General features: G+C 36.1%; 1 protein-coding gene across 1 annotated transcript; it reads left to right on the plus strand.

The window, feature by feature from the left end:
- The first annotated feature begins 6,389 nt into the window (after positions 1-6,389).
- LOC123388442 (olfactory receptor 4C16-like) lies at positions 6,390-7,319 on the plus strand. Its single transcript, XM_045067974.1, has one exon. It carries the CDS (start codon positions 6,390-6,392, stop codon positions 7,317-7,319), a length of 930 nt encoding a protein of 309 aa, XP_044923909.1.
- The last annotated feature ends 9,049 nt before the right edge of the window (positions 7,320-16,368 follow it).

Genomic DNA, 16,368 nt, shown 5'->3' on the forward strand with positions numbered 1-16,368 from the left:
TATTACACCTCCATAAAGTTTATGGGACTTGTGAAGTTTTGAGGAGTAAAATTGGAATTCTTGGTTTCTGATTCACCTGCAAATCTTTCCTATTTTTAATTTCCCAGTAACAGATAATTTCAATCATAATTTGTATGCATCTGAGTTTTAGGCACTAGTGCTCAGGTGGCCTTCTTACACAAAAAATTCAGTCCTTCTGAAAGTCTTCTCCTTTGGGTTGCAAATTATTGTCCTCTTTGTGATTTGACTCATGATTCTTTGAGTGTGTTTCTTTTTAAATTAATTTATTTGTTTATAATTTTCTTTTTCAGCATTCCAAGATTCATTGTTTATGCACTATACCCAGTGCTCCATGCAATACCTGTCCTCCTTAACACCCACCAGCAGACTCACCTATCGCCCCACCTCTATCCCCTCCTAAACCCTCAGTTCGGTTTTCAGGGTCCACAGTCTCTCACGCTTCATCTCCCACTCCGATTTCCCCCAATTCACCTAACTTTCCTTCTAATGTCCTCCATGTTATACCTTAAGTTCCACAAGTACGTGAAACCATATTATAATTGACTCTTTCTGCTTGACTTCTTTTCATCAGCATAACCTCCCCCAGTCCCATCCATATTGTTACTAAAGTTGGGTATACATTCTTTCTGATGGAGGCATAATATTCCACTGCATATACAGACCATACCTTCTTTATTCATTCATGCTTCTTAAGAGTCTTCAGGTATTCTTCTAAATGTTGATGTAACCCTGCATTTTGTTGTTGGCTCACTTCTCCACACTACCCACCTGATATTTCCAGGGCACAGTTGGTGTGGAGTGACCTTAGCCAATTTCTTGATTTAAACTATCATTTATAAGTGGTCATATCAAAATCTAGTTCTACAGTTCTAACTTGAATTTCATACTTAAAAAAAAAAATTGCGTACTGAAGATTTTCACGCATATATTCCTTGACTACTTAACTGTGTTTCAAGCTATTCTCATTGCTTTACTATTAATTCTGAACTCCTCAACCTGAGATACCATTGTTAGCCATTAGAAATTCCCTTCATTATCATTTTCCAGTCCTTCCTGGTTTTAAGTTTAGGCTGGTGTCAGGAGGATGTGAGGAGTGAGGAAAAGCTATGAAAAAAGAGAATCAGGAGCACATGGTGGCTCAGTGGTTTAGCCTCTGCCTTAGGCTCAGGTCATGCTCCCATTCTTGGGATTGAACCTCACATTGGGCTCTCTGCTCAGCAGGGATCCTGCTTCCTCCTCTCTCTGCCTGCCTCTCTGCCTAGTTGTGAACTCTATCTGTTAAATAAGTAAAATCTTTTAAAAAAAGGAAAAGAAAAAAGAGAATCATAAATACAGATCTCCACTCTGAACTTACTAAACATATAACCTGACAAACTGCTTAACTTTCATGAGTTTTAGTGTTTGTTTTGTTTTTTCATCTGAAATGTCATTTTTAACACCTAATTCATGGAGTATTTATGTGAATGAAATGATATATAACTTAAAGAAAGTGATAAAAAGTTTATAAAAGGCATTTAATAAATATTGGTGTAATAAAATTATTTCAATAAAATGAATTCCTTAACAGGTGTCTTTACTAATATTAGTTGACAAAACAAATGGAAGTGGATTTGAAAAATATGAGGATATATATTCAGTACACATACTAATCTTTAGATCACTTGCTACAAATCTGTGGTTCTTTGGCGGTGGGCTCAGCTATAACACAGCGAACAGAACCTCTGGTTTTGGAACACTATACTGCTTTCCCTGGATTGTTCTTGCAAATAAATTACCAGAACTAGAGTAGCTTGTCACCAAAAGCATAGATATTAACTTAGGGCACTGGGCCAGGGATCAGAGTAGTTTTTCTCAGAGAACCACATCCTCTTTTGCCAAAGACACTGTTTTTTCCTTCCTCATGTCCTCAAGAATCTATATTTTCCTTTTTCTCCCTTATCTTTGGTCGTCCAAAGGTACCAAATACCAGCAAGGCACAAAGAATCACCAAACCTGACTCTGAAGAGGGTTAACTTATTCTAGTGTGTTAGAACCAAAAGTTAAACATATTACAACATCTGGGATATTTCTGATTAATAAAGAAGGGAAAACTTTAGGGAATAATATTCTCTAAGGTGCTAATATTTTATATCATTATTTCTTAAAATATTCCCTCCAGGATGCAGAAAAAGGCATTTCTTTTTTTTTTTTTTCTGTGTTCCATGGGAAGGCTGCTTTCAAAAAGGGATGGAAATGTTTGGCACTAATTTATGGTGTTCTAACAGGTAAGTGACAGGTTGCTTATACCTTTGTACTCAGAGAGGCATCATTATAAAATAATTCAATATATTTAATTGTGTCTTGTGACTATTGCTCTCATATCGTCTGAGAAGGGAACACGAGAAAAATAATTTTTCAAAAGTTTACTGTTTATATAGTAACGAAATAAAATGAAATGTAAGATTTGGAGGAAAATAATCTTTTGCACTCAGTAAATATTTTATGAGTACCAGGTAAGTGAAAATCTTTCTGTGCCTTTCTATTGTTGTATGGGGGTGGAAGGATGGATTTCATGTTGTAAGGTTTATTATAGTTTCTTGAGATAGTAGAATGTGTAAGGTTCACAAATGCTTTCCATATAAGATAGCGGAGGAGGATAGGTTCTCAGTATGGATACTAAAATTAGAAGAATTTAAGCCTGGTGATAATCTTAAGAAAGGGTCAATAGAGACAGTGACTTTTACAGCTTTGTGAGAATGCTAACTTTCTTATCTCCAAGTGACGGTTTCAAATAGAAAGCGGTGTGGTACCTTGGTGACTCAGCTGGTTGAGTATCTGACTCTTGATTTCAGCTCTGGTCATAACACCGGGCCCCTCATTGAGTGCCACATGCAGCTCTATGCTCGGTAGTCAAGGTCTCAAGGTCTGCTTGATATTCTCTTTCTCTGCCTTACAACTCCCCCCTGCTTTTTCTTTCTTTCTCTCTAAAACAAATCAATAAATCTAAAAAATAAATAGAAAGTGGTACATCACAGCATGAAGTTATTATTCTTTGTATGTTTCCAAAATAATATTGTAAGAATTTAGTTTGCATTTGACCCACATTTGAGACGTAGTCTGATTGCTGAACAACTGCTTCTCATGGAAATTTGGGGGAAACATGACAATGTGGAGGCAACACGACATCATGAGATTGAAAAGTGCCACCGTATATGTGGGATGGTTTCTTTTTTAGTCCTTCTTTTGTTTAGGCTTTTAAAGGATAAAGAATCTGGAGACAGTTTATTAACCTTCACAGGTGGATTTTGCATAGAAATGAGTATAGGGGTTCTGCCAGAGATGGAAGTCTAGTGTAACCAATCAGGGAGGGTTAGGTAGTTGAAGGAAGCCCTTCAGCAAGCACTGTGGCAGCTGCAGAAAGACAAATTTATGGGATAGAATGATTCACCTGATACTATATTCCACTCTCATCTATTCTCCACTTTTTTTTCTGTGTGCTTTTCTTTCAGGTCTTCTCTGTTACCTCCAAAACCAACATGTAGTTTGTTTGTTACTGTGCTGACAGTTTTAGACATTCCAAAGTTGGCTACACTTGTTTGAAAAGTTGAGGTAAGAGCAATACATTTTTAGAAGATGTGTTATTATTCTAGGGCTATTTGTCCCTAGGTCATTGCAACTAATTTTTATATCATATTTTGTGGAGAACCAGATGAAAGTATTAACATGTCCTTGAAAAAAAAATGGACCTGTGGTCATACACTAAGATTTGGACAAAAACATACCTCAGTTACAAGAACATAAGAAAAGAGCCAAGGCTGTCCTTGCATTCTTTGTGGGTTAAAGAGTCTTGTAGAAAATCCTAATGTTTAAGACAATGATTTTTATGGGTGTCAGTGTTCCCAAAATCTTACATGGCTGTGTGATGCTCTTCATGGAACTCTTTCTGCTCCATGTTACTACATTGTTTAAAATCCAGCTCACTTCTTAGATTTATAAGTTAGGATAATATTTGTCTGTCGGCCACACATAATAGAGAGACACAGGGGATTAATGATGTGGATGTATTCTGTAATCCGAATATTGCTAAAACCACCAGATAACTATATTTTAAGAAGCGATTGAGAAAATTTAATTAGGATCTACTAAGTACCTATGTGATACAAGGCGTTGTGGTTGGAACTTTGGAGAATAAAATCCTGAGAATAAATAGTTTTCAAAAATTCCTACTCAATATATGATCTTACAAGAAAGGCTATAAAGGATGGCATTGGAAAATAGGAGTGAGAATTTTTGTGTGTTTGTTTGTTTGTTTTTTATCATAATGTAAATACTGAAGGCCTCCAGAGGAAAATTCTTTGAATTGCATCCTAAAGTTTAGGGACAACTGAAGAAGGTAGAAATGTTGGAGGAATGGAGGAGATTATTGATTAATGATTACAGATTAAATATTTGATGAGAACTCACAGTTACTAACAAGTTAATGAAAACATATGTATTTATGTTAAATTATCTTAAAAATATATGCCCACATGTATATATAACTTCACTTCAGGAATGAATAGTCTAAAGTGTTGATATCATAGAAACCTAAACCATACACTCAAAAAAGTGGTCACAATCAAGTAATATAGTTCCAAGTTTAAATATTTTGTGATGGATCATGCTTTCAATGAACTAGGAAATAATGAACTTATTATACTGATTAAGACACCAACTAATTTCTTTGTAGTTTAAAATCTTTGACAAAGATTACACTATCCAAAGAAAATTAAACAACAACAACAACAAAAAATGGAATTCTGAGGTAAATAACCTCAACAGACACTTTCCCAAGAGTGGTTTTTGCTTTGGAGGAAGATAAGGTTCAGTTCCAGTATGTTGTGGAGAAGAAATTTTATGAAGGGAGAGGAGAAGATATATAAGGAAAATTTTCTGTCTGTTTAGTTTATCTGTGCTATGGCTACTCACAGCTTTCAAGACAGACATCAAAGGTATAGATGACTTTGAGAAGGAACACAATGGGATAAGTAAATCTTCCAAGTTACATTTCAACCCATCACATTTCAGGTTTTATTTTTACTTGCAGGTAGTGCACTTTCAACATCATCTTGACAGTAAGATCTAGAGAAAAGATTTTGTTCTTGGAAGTGAAGTCAGTGGTCATTTTCTCCCCAAAATTTGAAAAAAGGAAATCTTCATTTGAAAGGAATGAAATTTGAAACTTGGATGATCATTGACTTTGCCAGGTTAGAAAACAAACTGAATGAAGTCAGTTCTGACTCTTCCTCTTGTCTAAAACTGTATCTGCCTCACTCTTCTGAATCTCTGCTCTGTTACAAGGATGTGGGATTTGGGGTACCTAGATAATACAGACCCTACTGGGAATTATGATCATGATGATCTGGTCCTACATGAACTATCTGGTGACATCTCCCCAAATGACCTCAGACCCAAAGTGCTGAAACTAAAATTTGGATTAGTGAAAGCATGAGCTATCGAGTGATCATATCCCCTTTTCATTTATACATAACCTCAGGGATTTGGGGTCCACTAAGGAGTGTTTTATAGAAATGGGAGGGAGAAATTTAGAAATGCAGATATTTGAGATATAACCCACTATCAAAGAACATTCATTCACTTATCTGCATTAGTGTCTGTCAAATACTAAGTATCATAAATGTGTATCAAGGTAATAGCATATTATTTAGAAGGTGAGATATTTCCTGTTCCTCTTTTCTAGCTGTAATATCAGGGAGGAAATATTTAGTTAAAGAGGGCATGGTATATATTTATAAAATTATATATTTTTAATGTATGTATATAATATATAAAATATACAAAAATATTCTCCATAAATATGTATAATAAATACAGGCTGATAAACATATGCATAAAGAAGACATTCTTTATAGGATGAAAACCAGGTGTGATATTTTTTATTTATACCATGAACTCTAAGGGCAGTCAAATATATCCAAAATGCCAACTAATACACCATCAAAACATGAGCCCAAAGATATGTTAAATACATAAAAATAATGACATTAGTAATAAAATGGAGTCATATCTTTTAAACTTATATTCATCAAATTGGAAAAATTAATCAGAATCACTTAAATGCTACAAGTTTGTATGCAAAGAGTGCTCTAGGGAGATATAACCTTCACAAGATTGTTAAGACTCATAATGACCTTATGAATTGATCATTAAAAATGAAGGAAAAAACTATTGCCGTGACTTGTAGAAACTCATTCCTAAAATATTAATGATGAGGAATATTTAGTTTGCTGGAAATATTCCATAAAATCACACATCACACCATGAATTAATTCCTTTATTTTTTGCAGATCAACACATTTGTACTCAAGCATCTCCTAATTGAAGAACTCATGCGGCTGAATAATGTGACTGAGTTCATTCTGCTTGGCTTAACCCAGGATCCTGTTAGAAAGAAAATAGTGTTTCTCACTTTCTTGCTTTTCTATTTGGGGACGTTGCTGGGTAACTTTCTGATTATTACTACTATCAAGACCAGCCAGACACTCGGGAGTCCAATGTACTTCTTCCTTTTCCACCTATCCTTATCTGACAGCTGCCTCTCTACTTGCATAGCCCCTAGAATGATTGTGGATGCCCTTTTGAGGAAGACCACTATCTCTTTCAGTGAGTGCATGTTACAAGTCTTTTCACTACATTTCTTTGGCTGCTTGGGGATCTTCATCCTTATCCTCATGGCTGCTGACCGCTATGTGGCCATCTGTAAGCCTCTGCACTACACAACCATCATGAGTCGAAGGGTCTGTGCTGTTCTAGTGGCTATGGCCTGGGTGGGGTCCTGTGTGCATTCTTTAGCTCAGATTTTTCTTGCCTTGAGTTTACCTTTCTGTGGTCCCAATGTGATTGATCACTATTTTTGTGACTTGCAGCCCTTGTTGAAACTTGCCTGTGCGGACACCTATGTGGTCAACCTACTGTTGGTGTCCAATAGCGGGGCCATTTGTACAGTGAGTTTTGTCATGCTGATGTGCTCCTATGTTATTATCTTGTATTCTCTGAGAAACTACAGTGCTGAAGGGAGGAGAAAAGCCTTCTCCACCTGCATCTCTCACATCATTGTGGTCATCTTGTTCTTTGGTCCTTGCATATTCATATACACACGCCCGGCAACCACCTTCCCCATGGATAAGATGATAGCTGTGTTTTATACACTTGGAACACCTTTGATCAATCCTCTGATTTACACATTGAGGAATGCAGAGGTGAAAGATGCCATGAGGAAGTTATGGAGAAAGAAGTTAATCTTAGATGACAAAAGATAATATGGTATTGCAAAGTTTTCTTCATAGTTTGGATTTTTCTAGAAGTACATTGAGAATCCTATCTTTTTACTGTGGTGTTAACATCATAAGGGGGCATGAGAATTCATTACTTCAAGAATGAACATGTAGGGGCACCTGGGTGGCTCAGTGAGTTAAAGCCTCTGCCTTCAGCTCAGGTCATAATCCCAGGTTCCTGTGATCTATCCCCACATCAGGCTCTCTGTTCAGCAAGGAGCATGCTTCCTCCTCTCCCTGACTACTTGTGATCTCTGGCTGTCAAATAAATAAATAAATAAATAAATAAATAAAATCTTTAAAAACAAAATACAAAACAAAAGATGAATGAACATGTACACTGGTTAGTGTTGAGCCATTTTCATGTACAGAAGAGACAGCACCGGGTACGGACTTAACACACATGGCTTAGATATTCACTGCTGTGTCTCTAACTCTCTTGCCTGTCTAGCATGGTTCTGGTTTTGACCTAGTTTTTCCCTGCCCTTCTTCATGTTGTTTTGTGGTGTCTCTGTTTATAAGTTGTGTTTTATTTGCTTATATCCACAGCTTGGCAGGCTTTTCCTCCTTCAAATGACTTCTTTTGTATTAGACACTTCAGTCACATCAAGTCTGATCATGGAGCTTCAACTTGGTTGTTCTTTTTGGTTGACTGAGCAGAAAGCACCAGATTCAAATGATTGTAAAATCTTCAAGTTTTAAGGGACAAGCTATTACTTAGGTAATTCTCTTTTATTTCTTGGGGTCATACTTCAAATTCTTCTAATATTTATTTAGGTTCTTCTAGAAGAGTGGCAGAATGTAGTGTAAATATTTACCATTCTGAAGAGATATTTTTACCTTGGGTTGTTTCTCATGGTTGGGGTGGTACTCTTTGTATTCTTTTTGTAAAAACTTTTTGCTTCTTCAATGAGCCCTTCTAATTTGGGGGAAGCATTAAGTTTTTCTTGGGTCATACAAATTATAAAATTTTATTTATACTTTTGGGTTATTATGATTGGAGCTTACATGTCCCAAATTAAGTAGATATATTTATGTGGGCTATAGGTAAAGCATACAAGAAGCCAATGATTTAAATAGGGAATTTGGATGTGATAACTGATAATATTAAAACTCACCAGGGACTTTTTAGGCTTTGAAACAAACACATTGCAGATTTGGGTTATCTTAGTGAGTTTTAATGTAATCTAGAAAAGAGGGTGACTTGAGAAAGATCAAGGTATTTGGATAAAAACTATATTTATGCAGTGGTGAGGGATATCACCTTTAGTCACCGTTGATCAACATAGCAGTATTGAATTACATGATCCCTAAGAATCTTTCTGATTTCAATCTATTTTATTATTTGCACTTCTAAAAATTTATTTTAATTTGTTTTCAATGTTCCAAACTTCATTGTTTATGCACCACTACCAGTGCTCTGTGCAATACATGCCTTCCTTAATAATTACCACCAGGTTCACCCCTCCCCTCCAAAACCTTCAGTTTGTTTCTCAGAGTCTTCCGTCTCTCATGGTTTATCTCCACTTCTGATTTCCCTCAACTCATTTCTCCTCTCCATCTCCCAATGTCCTCCGTGTTATTCCTGATGCTCCACAAGTTAGTGAAACCATATGATAATTGACTTTCTCTGCTTGACTTATTTCACTCAGCATAATCTTTTCCAGTCCCATCCATGTTGATACAAAAGTTGGGTATTCATTCTTTCTGATAGAGGCACAGTAGTCCACTGTATCTATGGACCATATCTTCTTTATCCATTCATCTGATGACGGGCATATTGGTTCTTTCCACAGTTGGTGATTATGGTCATTGCTGCTGTGAACATTGGAGTAGAGATGGTGCTTCTTTTCACTACATCTGTATCTTTGGGATAAATACCCAGTAGTGCAATTGCAGGTCATAGGGTAGCTCTATTTTTTTTTTTCAAAGATTTTATTTATTTATTTGACAGAGATCACAACTAGGCAGAAAGGCAGGAAGAGAGAGGAAGAAGCAGGCTCCCCACTTAACAGAGAGCCTGATGTGGGGCTCAATCCCAGGACCCTGAGATCATGACCTGAACCAAACGCAGGGGCTTTAACCCACTGGGACACCTAGGTGCCCCAGTAGTTCTATTTTTAATTTCTCAAGGAATTTCCACACTGTTTTCCAAAGTGGCTACACCGGCTTGCATTCCCACCAACAGTGTAAGAGGGTTCCCCTTTCTCCACATCCTCTCCAACACTTGTTTACTGTCTTGTTGATTTTGGCCATTCTATCTGGTCTAAGGTCATATCTCAATGTGGTTTTGATTTGAATATTCCTGATGGCTAATGATGATGAACAATTTTTATGTGTCTGTTAGCCATATAAAAAATTTAAATGAATATTTTTCTTTACCTTGAACATGTCTTTTATTTATAAATTACTAAACTATATCAAAATTGCTAAGTTTGTATTAACTTTATTGTACAAGGAATATTAGAACTTCTTAATTTGAGGGGCACCTGGCTGGCTCAGGAGTAGAGCATATGACTCTTTATCTCAGACTTGTGATTTTGACCCCTGTACTGGGTGTGGAGCCTACTTAAAATAAAAATTAAAAAGAAAAAAAAGAACTTTTTTACCTTGAAAAAATCATCATCTATTTATCTCTGTGGGAATGGAATATTATAAATTGCACAATGAACACTAGTGACATACAAGCATCATTTTTTTTTTTTTCAGATTCAGAATTTATCCATCTCAAGCAGTTTATCATTGATCACATTTGGTGATTTTCCTCTTGCAATGGTCACACTTCAGTAGATCTTAGTTGGCAGGGTTTTAGTTGATGTCCTCTTCTATTTCAAGACAAGGCATATATGAAAAGGAGCGTATGTTGGATCTAATTTAGGTACCTCCCCAGAGACATTATATTCAAAATACATCCTAGATATGCTTCTGATATGGAGTTCCTGTGGTTGCTGTTACCATGTGTATTGTCAATAGAGATTATGGTCTAATTTCAGCTCAGAATTTTGTGATAAAGGTAGTGGAACTGCCAACGTGATGGAATGTGCAAACTCACCAGGATTTTTTTTTTTTTTTTAATGTCAGTATCTTGATAGGGAAAGAGTAGGACTCTGACATCTACAGTAGACATATTTGTGTGGGTAAGAGAGAGAACAATGAATTCACAGATGAACTTGCAAACTTGTAGTTGTCATAAGTAACTCTCCCTTAAAAGATGGCAACAACAGTCTTCTCTTGCCTAGACACCTTGTGATTACCTCATTTGAACAAACTGTCAGACAATGATATCTGGTTTCTTCCTGAGATTCCTCCCACACCCTTCATTGCTTCTAACCAGATGCACTTCACAAAGGAAGGCCAAACAAGAAAGTCAAATCTTTCTCTATGAGGACATGTCATACATGAGGAAATTGTAGGATTCTATGGCTACTATGTGCAAATGTGACCTTGGGGAACACTTAATGATGGGGTGTTTTCAGTGTAGTAAAATAGAAGTTTGGGGTTGAGTTCTATCCTGATCAACCTTTTCTGCAGACCCATATCATTGGAGATGACCTTGTTGTTTGCTTTACTCACAGAACAATTTGTTAGATCTGTGGAAAGAACTGTAAAAGAGAGTTGCCAAAAGTATGAAAGACCTGATTGTCCATTTTTTTTTTAATCTTATGTATTGGCATGTCTTCAAAGTCTGTATTATTCTTGGGTTTGCTAGTTTAGGAGTGAATATGATTTAAACTCAATTCTTATTCAAAGGGCCCTAATGTAAATTGCTTGAAATAATTAGATCCAAAGTTTCTAGGCAGAAAAGTATCCCATCAGGAAGTCATCAGTGTGTCCATATTCACAAAAAATATTCAGAGAAAATAAGCTCAACTGAAAGAATTGAAATGGCATGACAACTGAGGATTGAGCATAGGGTGTGTGTGTATGTGTATATATGTGTATATATATACACATAGATATATATGTGGGTTATCTTTATTTTTATACCTCTTGGCATTCTTAGAAACATCTTTACTACAAGTTTTCTTGAACACTTCCTCATATGCATTGCAGAATGGTATAACTTCTATTACTGATACTACACTGTTCTCAAGACAGCTTGCAAGTTCTTATTTTTCTTAATGGCAATCATACTACAATATTATAATGTATCAGATAAACATGCTGTACACCATAAATTTACACAAGCTATTTCAATTTCTTAAAAAGCAGATACTCATTTTGAAAAGGCTATCTTGAAGATAAATTTTGATTCAAACATTGGAGGAACTAAGGAAACCTTGGTGGGCCATGAACATAATAATATGTGAGATCCCCTATGTAAAAATGTACTGACTTTAAATAATTTTGCCTATTGCTGCATGTAATGCATATGAACATACAATCTTTTGAGATGAAAAACTTACTTAGGACTTGAAAGTTGATATTAGGAGTTGAATTGTGTCCCCTAAGGAAAGAATATTTTGGATTCTTAATCTTCACAATGTGACCCTATTAGGAATAGTGTATGTGCCTGACAATTACACTTTTTATTTTAAAGATTTTATTTATGAGAGAGAGAGAAAGTGAGAGAGAGAGAGCACAAGTAGAGGAGCTGTGGACAGAGGGAAAAGCAGACTTCCCTTGAGCATGGAGCCTGATGAGGGAGCTGGATTCCAGAACTCTAGGATCATGACCTGAGCCAAAGGCAGACACTTAACTGACTGAGCCACCCAGGAGTCCTGGATTTTTTTAAATTATAATTTAAAGTACTAACATTAAGCTTTGATGGCTGGAGCATCCATTTCAAAGACTTCTCATCTGCAGTGAACACAGTGCCAGGGACACAACTAGGTGAGGGGTCAGGCTACCCCACCAGTGAAGTCCCTTTTTTGGAAAGCCCTGGGTGACCTCTAAGTGATCATTTGGTGACTCTGTGTTTTTTTTTCTTCCTGGATATTTTAAATTCACAAGTAGTAAACCCGCAAATAGTTGTACTCTTGATCCCAATAAAGACAGAATATCAGATTGGCAAGCTTTTACTGTCTCTCCCTGACTCTGCATACCTGTGGGGCCCCAGGCCTGTAATGTACCCTCTGTGACTTGGGAGTAATAAATCCTGTTTTTTTCAGTGCCCCCTCATTGTTTCATGTGAGAAAAGGAGGAGAAACTGAACAAGAAAACAGGCCACTATTTGGGGTCTCAGAATTGCAATTTGGGAAGCATCGATTTGGTGTAAGCAGGAAAAGTGTCGTGCTTATGTGGGGAAAGCAAAGGGTTTTTTAAGAGAGAGAAGAAAGGAGTAATCAGATGATTTAGATAAAGGAGAGAGAGAGAAAGAAACAAACAATTTCATTTGGTACTGACAAATGGTCCTGCTCTTGATTACTATCTCTTTCATATCTTTCTTTCTTTCTTTTTCTTTCTTTCTTTCTTTCTTTTCTAGAGAGAGAGAGAGTTCAGGGAGGTGGAGATTGTCAGAGAAGGAGGTAGGGAGTGAGTTCCAAGCAGGCTCCACACCCAACACAGGGCTGGATCTTACAACCCTGAGATCATGACCCTAGGTGAAGTTACGAGTCTATGGCCTTACCCACTGAGCTACCCAGGCACCCTGTCTTTAATTACTATCTAATTGATTATTATATTGATGCTGTCAAACAAATGTATTCCTGGTATGGAGTAGTTAACTTTTCTGTCCTCATGAAGTTCATTAGTATTATGGTCCTTACGATAGTTGTTCTTTCGGATTTTATGAGTAATTGCTTGTAAAAATAATTAGTGTTCTGTCCTAGTTCAAGAGTTTATTCGTTAGAAAGGAAAATGGAGCTTCAAGATGGGGTCTCCTGTCTCTAAAAACTTCCTAGCTGGCAGTCAGGGAGAAGGGGGGAAGGTCGGCTCTCAGCTCCCAGAGGGCTTTTCATGTGGCCTCTCATCTTCAAAACCAGGGGTGATGCATTTTAGTCAAACTGTACTTTGAATCTCTCCTACGTACTTTTCTGTTGCCAGTCAGGAAAAATTCTCTTCTTTTAAAGAGCTCATGGGATTCGATAGGATTGAAACATGTAACTTAAAGTCAACATGCCAGTAACCAATTACATTGTTGGAATGCCTTTAGACAAGTAATTCTGCATTAATATGTGCTATAATATCTAGTCCCTGGGGCTAGGGCAGGAAATTCTGAGGGATATTTTGGAATTATTTCTACCACAGTGTAAAAGAAGTTTTAAAAATCATAGCTTTAACTTGGGAACTGAAGAATTGATAAGTCAATATTTATAAAACGAGGATTGTTCTATCCCTATGAAATGTGCCACTTTTGCATCCTCTTCCAAATGTTATCTATGTGGAAATTGAGGAAATATACATAACATTTTATATTAACTTAATCCTTGAATCCAACTAAATGTATGATCTTCATCAAGTAGCTTACACAATCACTTCAGCTATCACAAATAGTCTGCATGCATGAACACGTCAGTGTCATGGATGAGGCCTTGGAGTGTGGAGTTTATATTTCAGTGTCATAGAGTTTTGGGCAGTGAGCAGTTGTCTTATTTTGTCCTTGAATAACAGTGACTTAGGTCTAAGGGTTGTGACTGGAATGCTTTGTCCTGGAGATATTTCCAAGTTTCTTTACAAACTGTGTCAGAAAATTTCTAATAACAATAGTTAATAATAGCACTACTACTACTACAACTACTACTACTAATATTGATTATGTATTTCTAAAGTATGATAAAATAGAGAAGAATCTAAATTCCAGTGAGATAAGTGTCTTACCCGAAGCCACATTGCCTGTGAAAGGTACACCTGGGATTTAAATCCAGACTCTCTGGCTTCAACGTCTGAGGTGGTAACATGAATCATCCTGGACATCTGGCAAATGCATCTCACATAAAACTGCCTTTTCTACTAAATATTTAAGCTGCATATCTAATTAGATTTTTTTTTTAAGATTTTATTTATTTATTTGACAGAGAGAGATCACAAGTAGGCAGAGAGGCAGGCCGAGAGAGAGAGGAGGAAACAGGCTCCCTGCTGAGCAGAGAGCCCGATGCGGGACTCGATCCCAGGACCCTGAGATCATGACCTGAGCCGAAGGCAGCGTCTTAACCCACTGAGCCACCCAGGCGCCCCTCTAATTAGATTTTTGACACTGTTACCATGGTGCATCCTTCTGCTATTTTCTGTGTCCATTTACATGCACATACACGTTGTGTACACATAAAAGTAATCAGTCTTCCTTGCAGTGTTTGTAACATCAAAAGCAAAGAAATTAAATTGTTTAGACAGTGAAACAGACTCATATGTGTGTTTCAGTAAAAAATGAAAAAAAAATCCTTTAAATATTATGTTACTTTGCCATCCTAAAATCAAAACTATAAAAATTAGAAATTTATTTTGTTAGTGCAATTGAGGTTCTACTATAAGTAGACTGTATATGTTGGAAAATAAAAGTATGTATCTTAAGTACTACAGTTCAAAAATTAAAGAGTTATTTTGAACTATTCAGTACATTATTATTTTAATAAAAATTCAAATACACTTATTAACGCCTTACTCTGTATAAAGTGTAGAATTACTGGTCACAGTCATTGTAGGGTCAGTAAAGCATCTTAGCAAGGTCAAATTCTACTATACTAGTTACTAGCTGCCTAGTCTTATCAATTATCTCTTTGTGCCTCTGGGGAATATTAAAATATCATCTCATGAGGTCATTATGTGCATTACATTTTAAAAATCCCTTTAACATCCTTAGCACAATTGCTAGTGCTTTGTAATGACTTTTCAATTACTGCTATTGCTCTTGCCATGATCTAAATTTAAATTATTAAATAAGGTCTGCAAATCATTAGAGCCTTTTTTTATTGTGTTAATAGTTTATTGAGAAAATGAGAGAAGAACACCAATATTTAAAGAAAACACACAAAACTTCCCAAAACAAAACAAACCAACCAACAACAAAAAAAAAAACTTTCAGACTATCTATGAAAGGAGACTCAAATGATCTGGTGAAATTAGGTATTGTGAGTGTAATGGGATAACTTGGAGCATGACATTAGGTTTCAGAAAGGTGTATATTGTGGCTAAACTTTGTGGGAATGGGGACATTTGAGTTTGACCTTAATTATTTTCACAAAAAGCTGAAACCTTCAATATTAGTAAATAATTAGCCTCGATGGTGGAAGCAGTGGAAGACCTGTAATAAATATAATGGACGCATTAGGGTTCATTCCTTGTGTAGAGAAGAATAAGGCCACTTTAAAAATTTTATCACTGACCATGAAAACTGTATTTGATGTTTAACATCATATATTTGATATTTGAAACAAATTTGATATTTTCTTTTGAAAAACCAAAGAAATGCAAATTAAAATCATCTGAGTTTATTTTTACCAGCTTTGTCCAAGAACTCCATTCCCATAGGGATTGCCATGGACAGGTCCAGTGCCTTTAAATACTCTTCCTGACTGTTCCCCTGTAGCTTCTCCAAGAGTCCCCAACCCTGTATATTTAGGGAAGTAGACACTAAGGCTCATTACTGCACCAAAGGGGAAAAAAGGACAAGACAGAAAGGGCAGATTCAGTTGAGATTTTCCTTCCAGTTTTATGATATACTTCTCATTCTTATTTGAGTATTCATAGTTAGTTTTTAAGATTTTTTTTTCTTATTTTTTTTATTTTTTGTAATTTCAAGTTTTTATTTATATGCCAGCTGCTTTACATATAGTGTAATATTAATTTCAGGAGTAGAATTCAGTGATTGATTACATTTTAAATATAATTTGACTATCCACAAAGTATGGGACTTCTTCTCATTACCTTTTTTTGTCCCAAGAGATCTACTATCTTTAGATTTTGGAGGGTTTTTTTTTTTTTTTTTTCATTGTCATGAGTTCAAGAAGACAAGGATATCCCTTTCACTATTAATTGGAATTGGCTGATACTAAAACTGTGAATTCGTTTTTTTCTTCTCCATCTTTTCTTTATTCTTACCTTTATTATTGTTGAATGCCTGCACCTAAGTCATCTCTTTGAGAAGCTACAGAATCAT

This window comes from Mustela putorius, unplaced genomic scaffold (genome assembly GCF_011764305.1).
Source record: "Mustela putorius furo isolate JIRA1106 unplaced genomic scaffold, ASM1176430v1.1 tig00000127_pilon_pilon_pilon, whole genome shotgun sequence".
Lineage (NCBI taxonomy): Eukaryota > Metazoa > Chordata > Mammalia > Carnivora > Mustelidae > Mustela > Mustela putorius.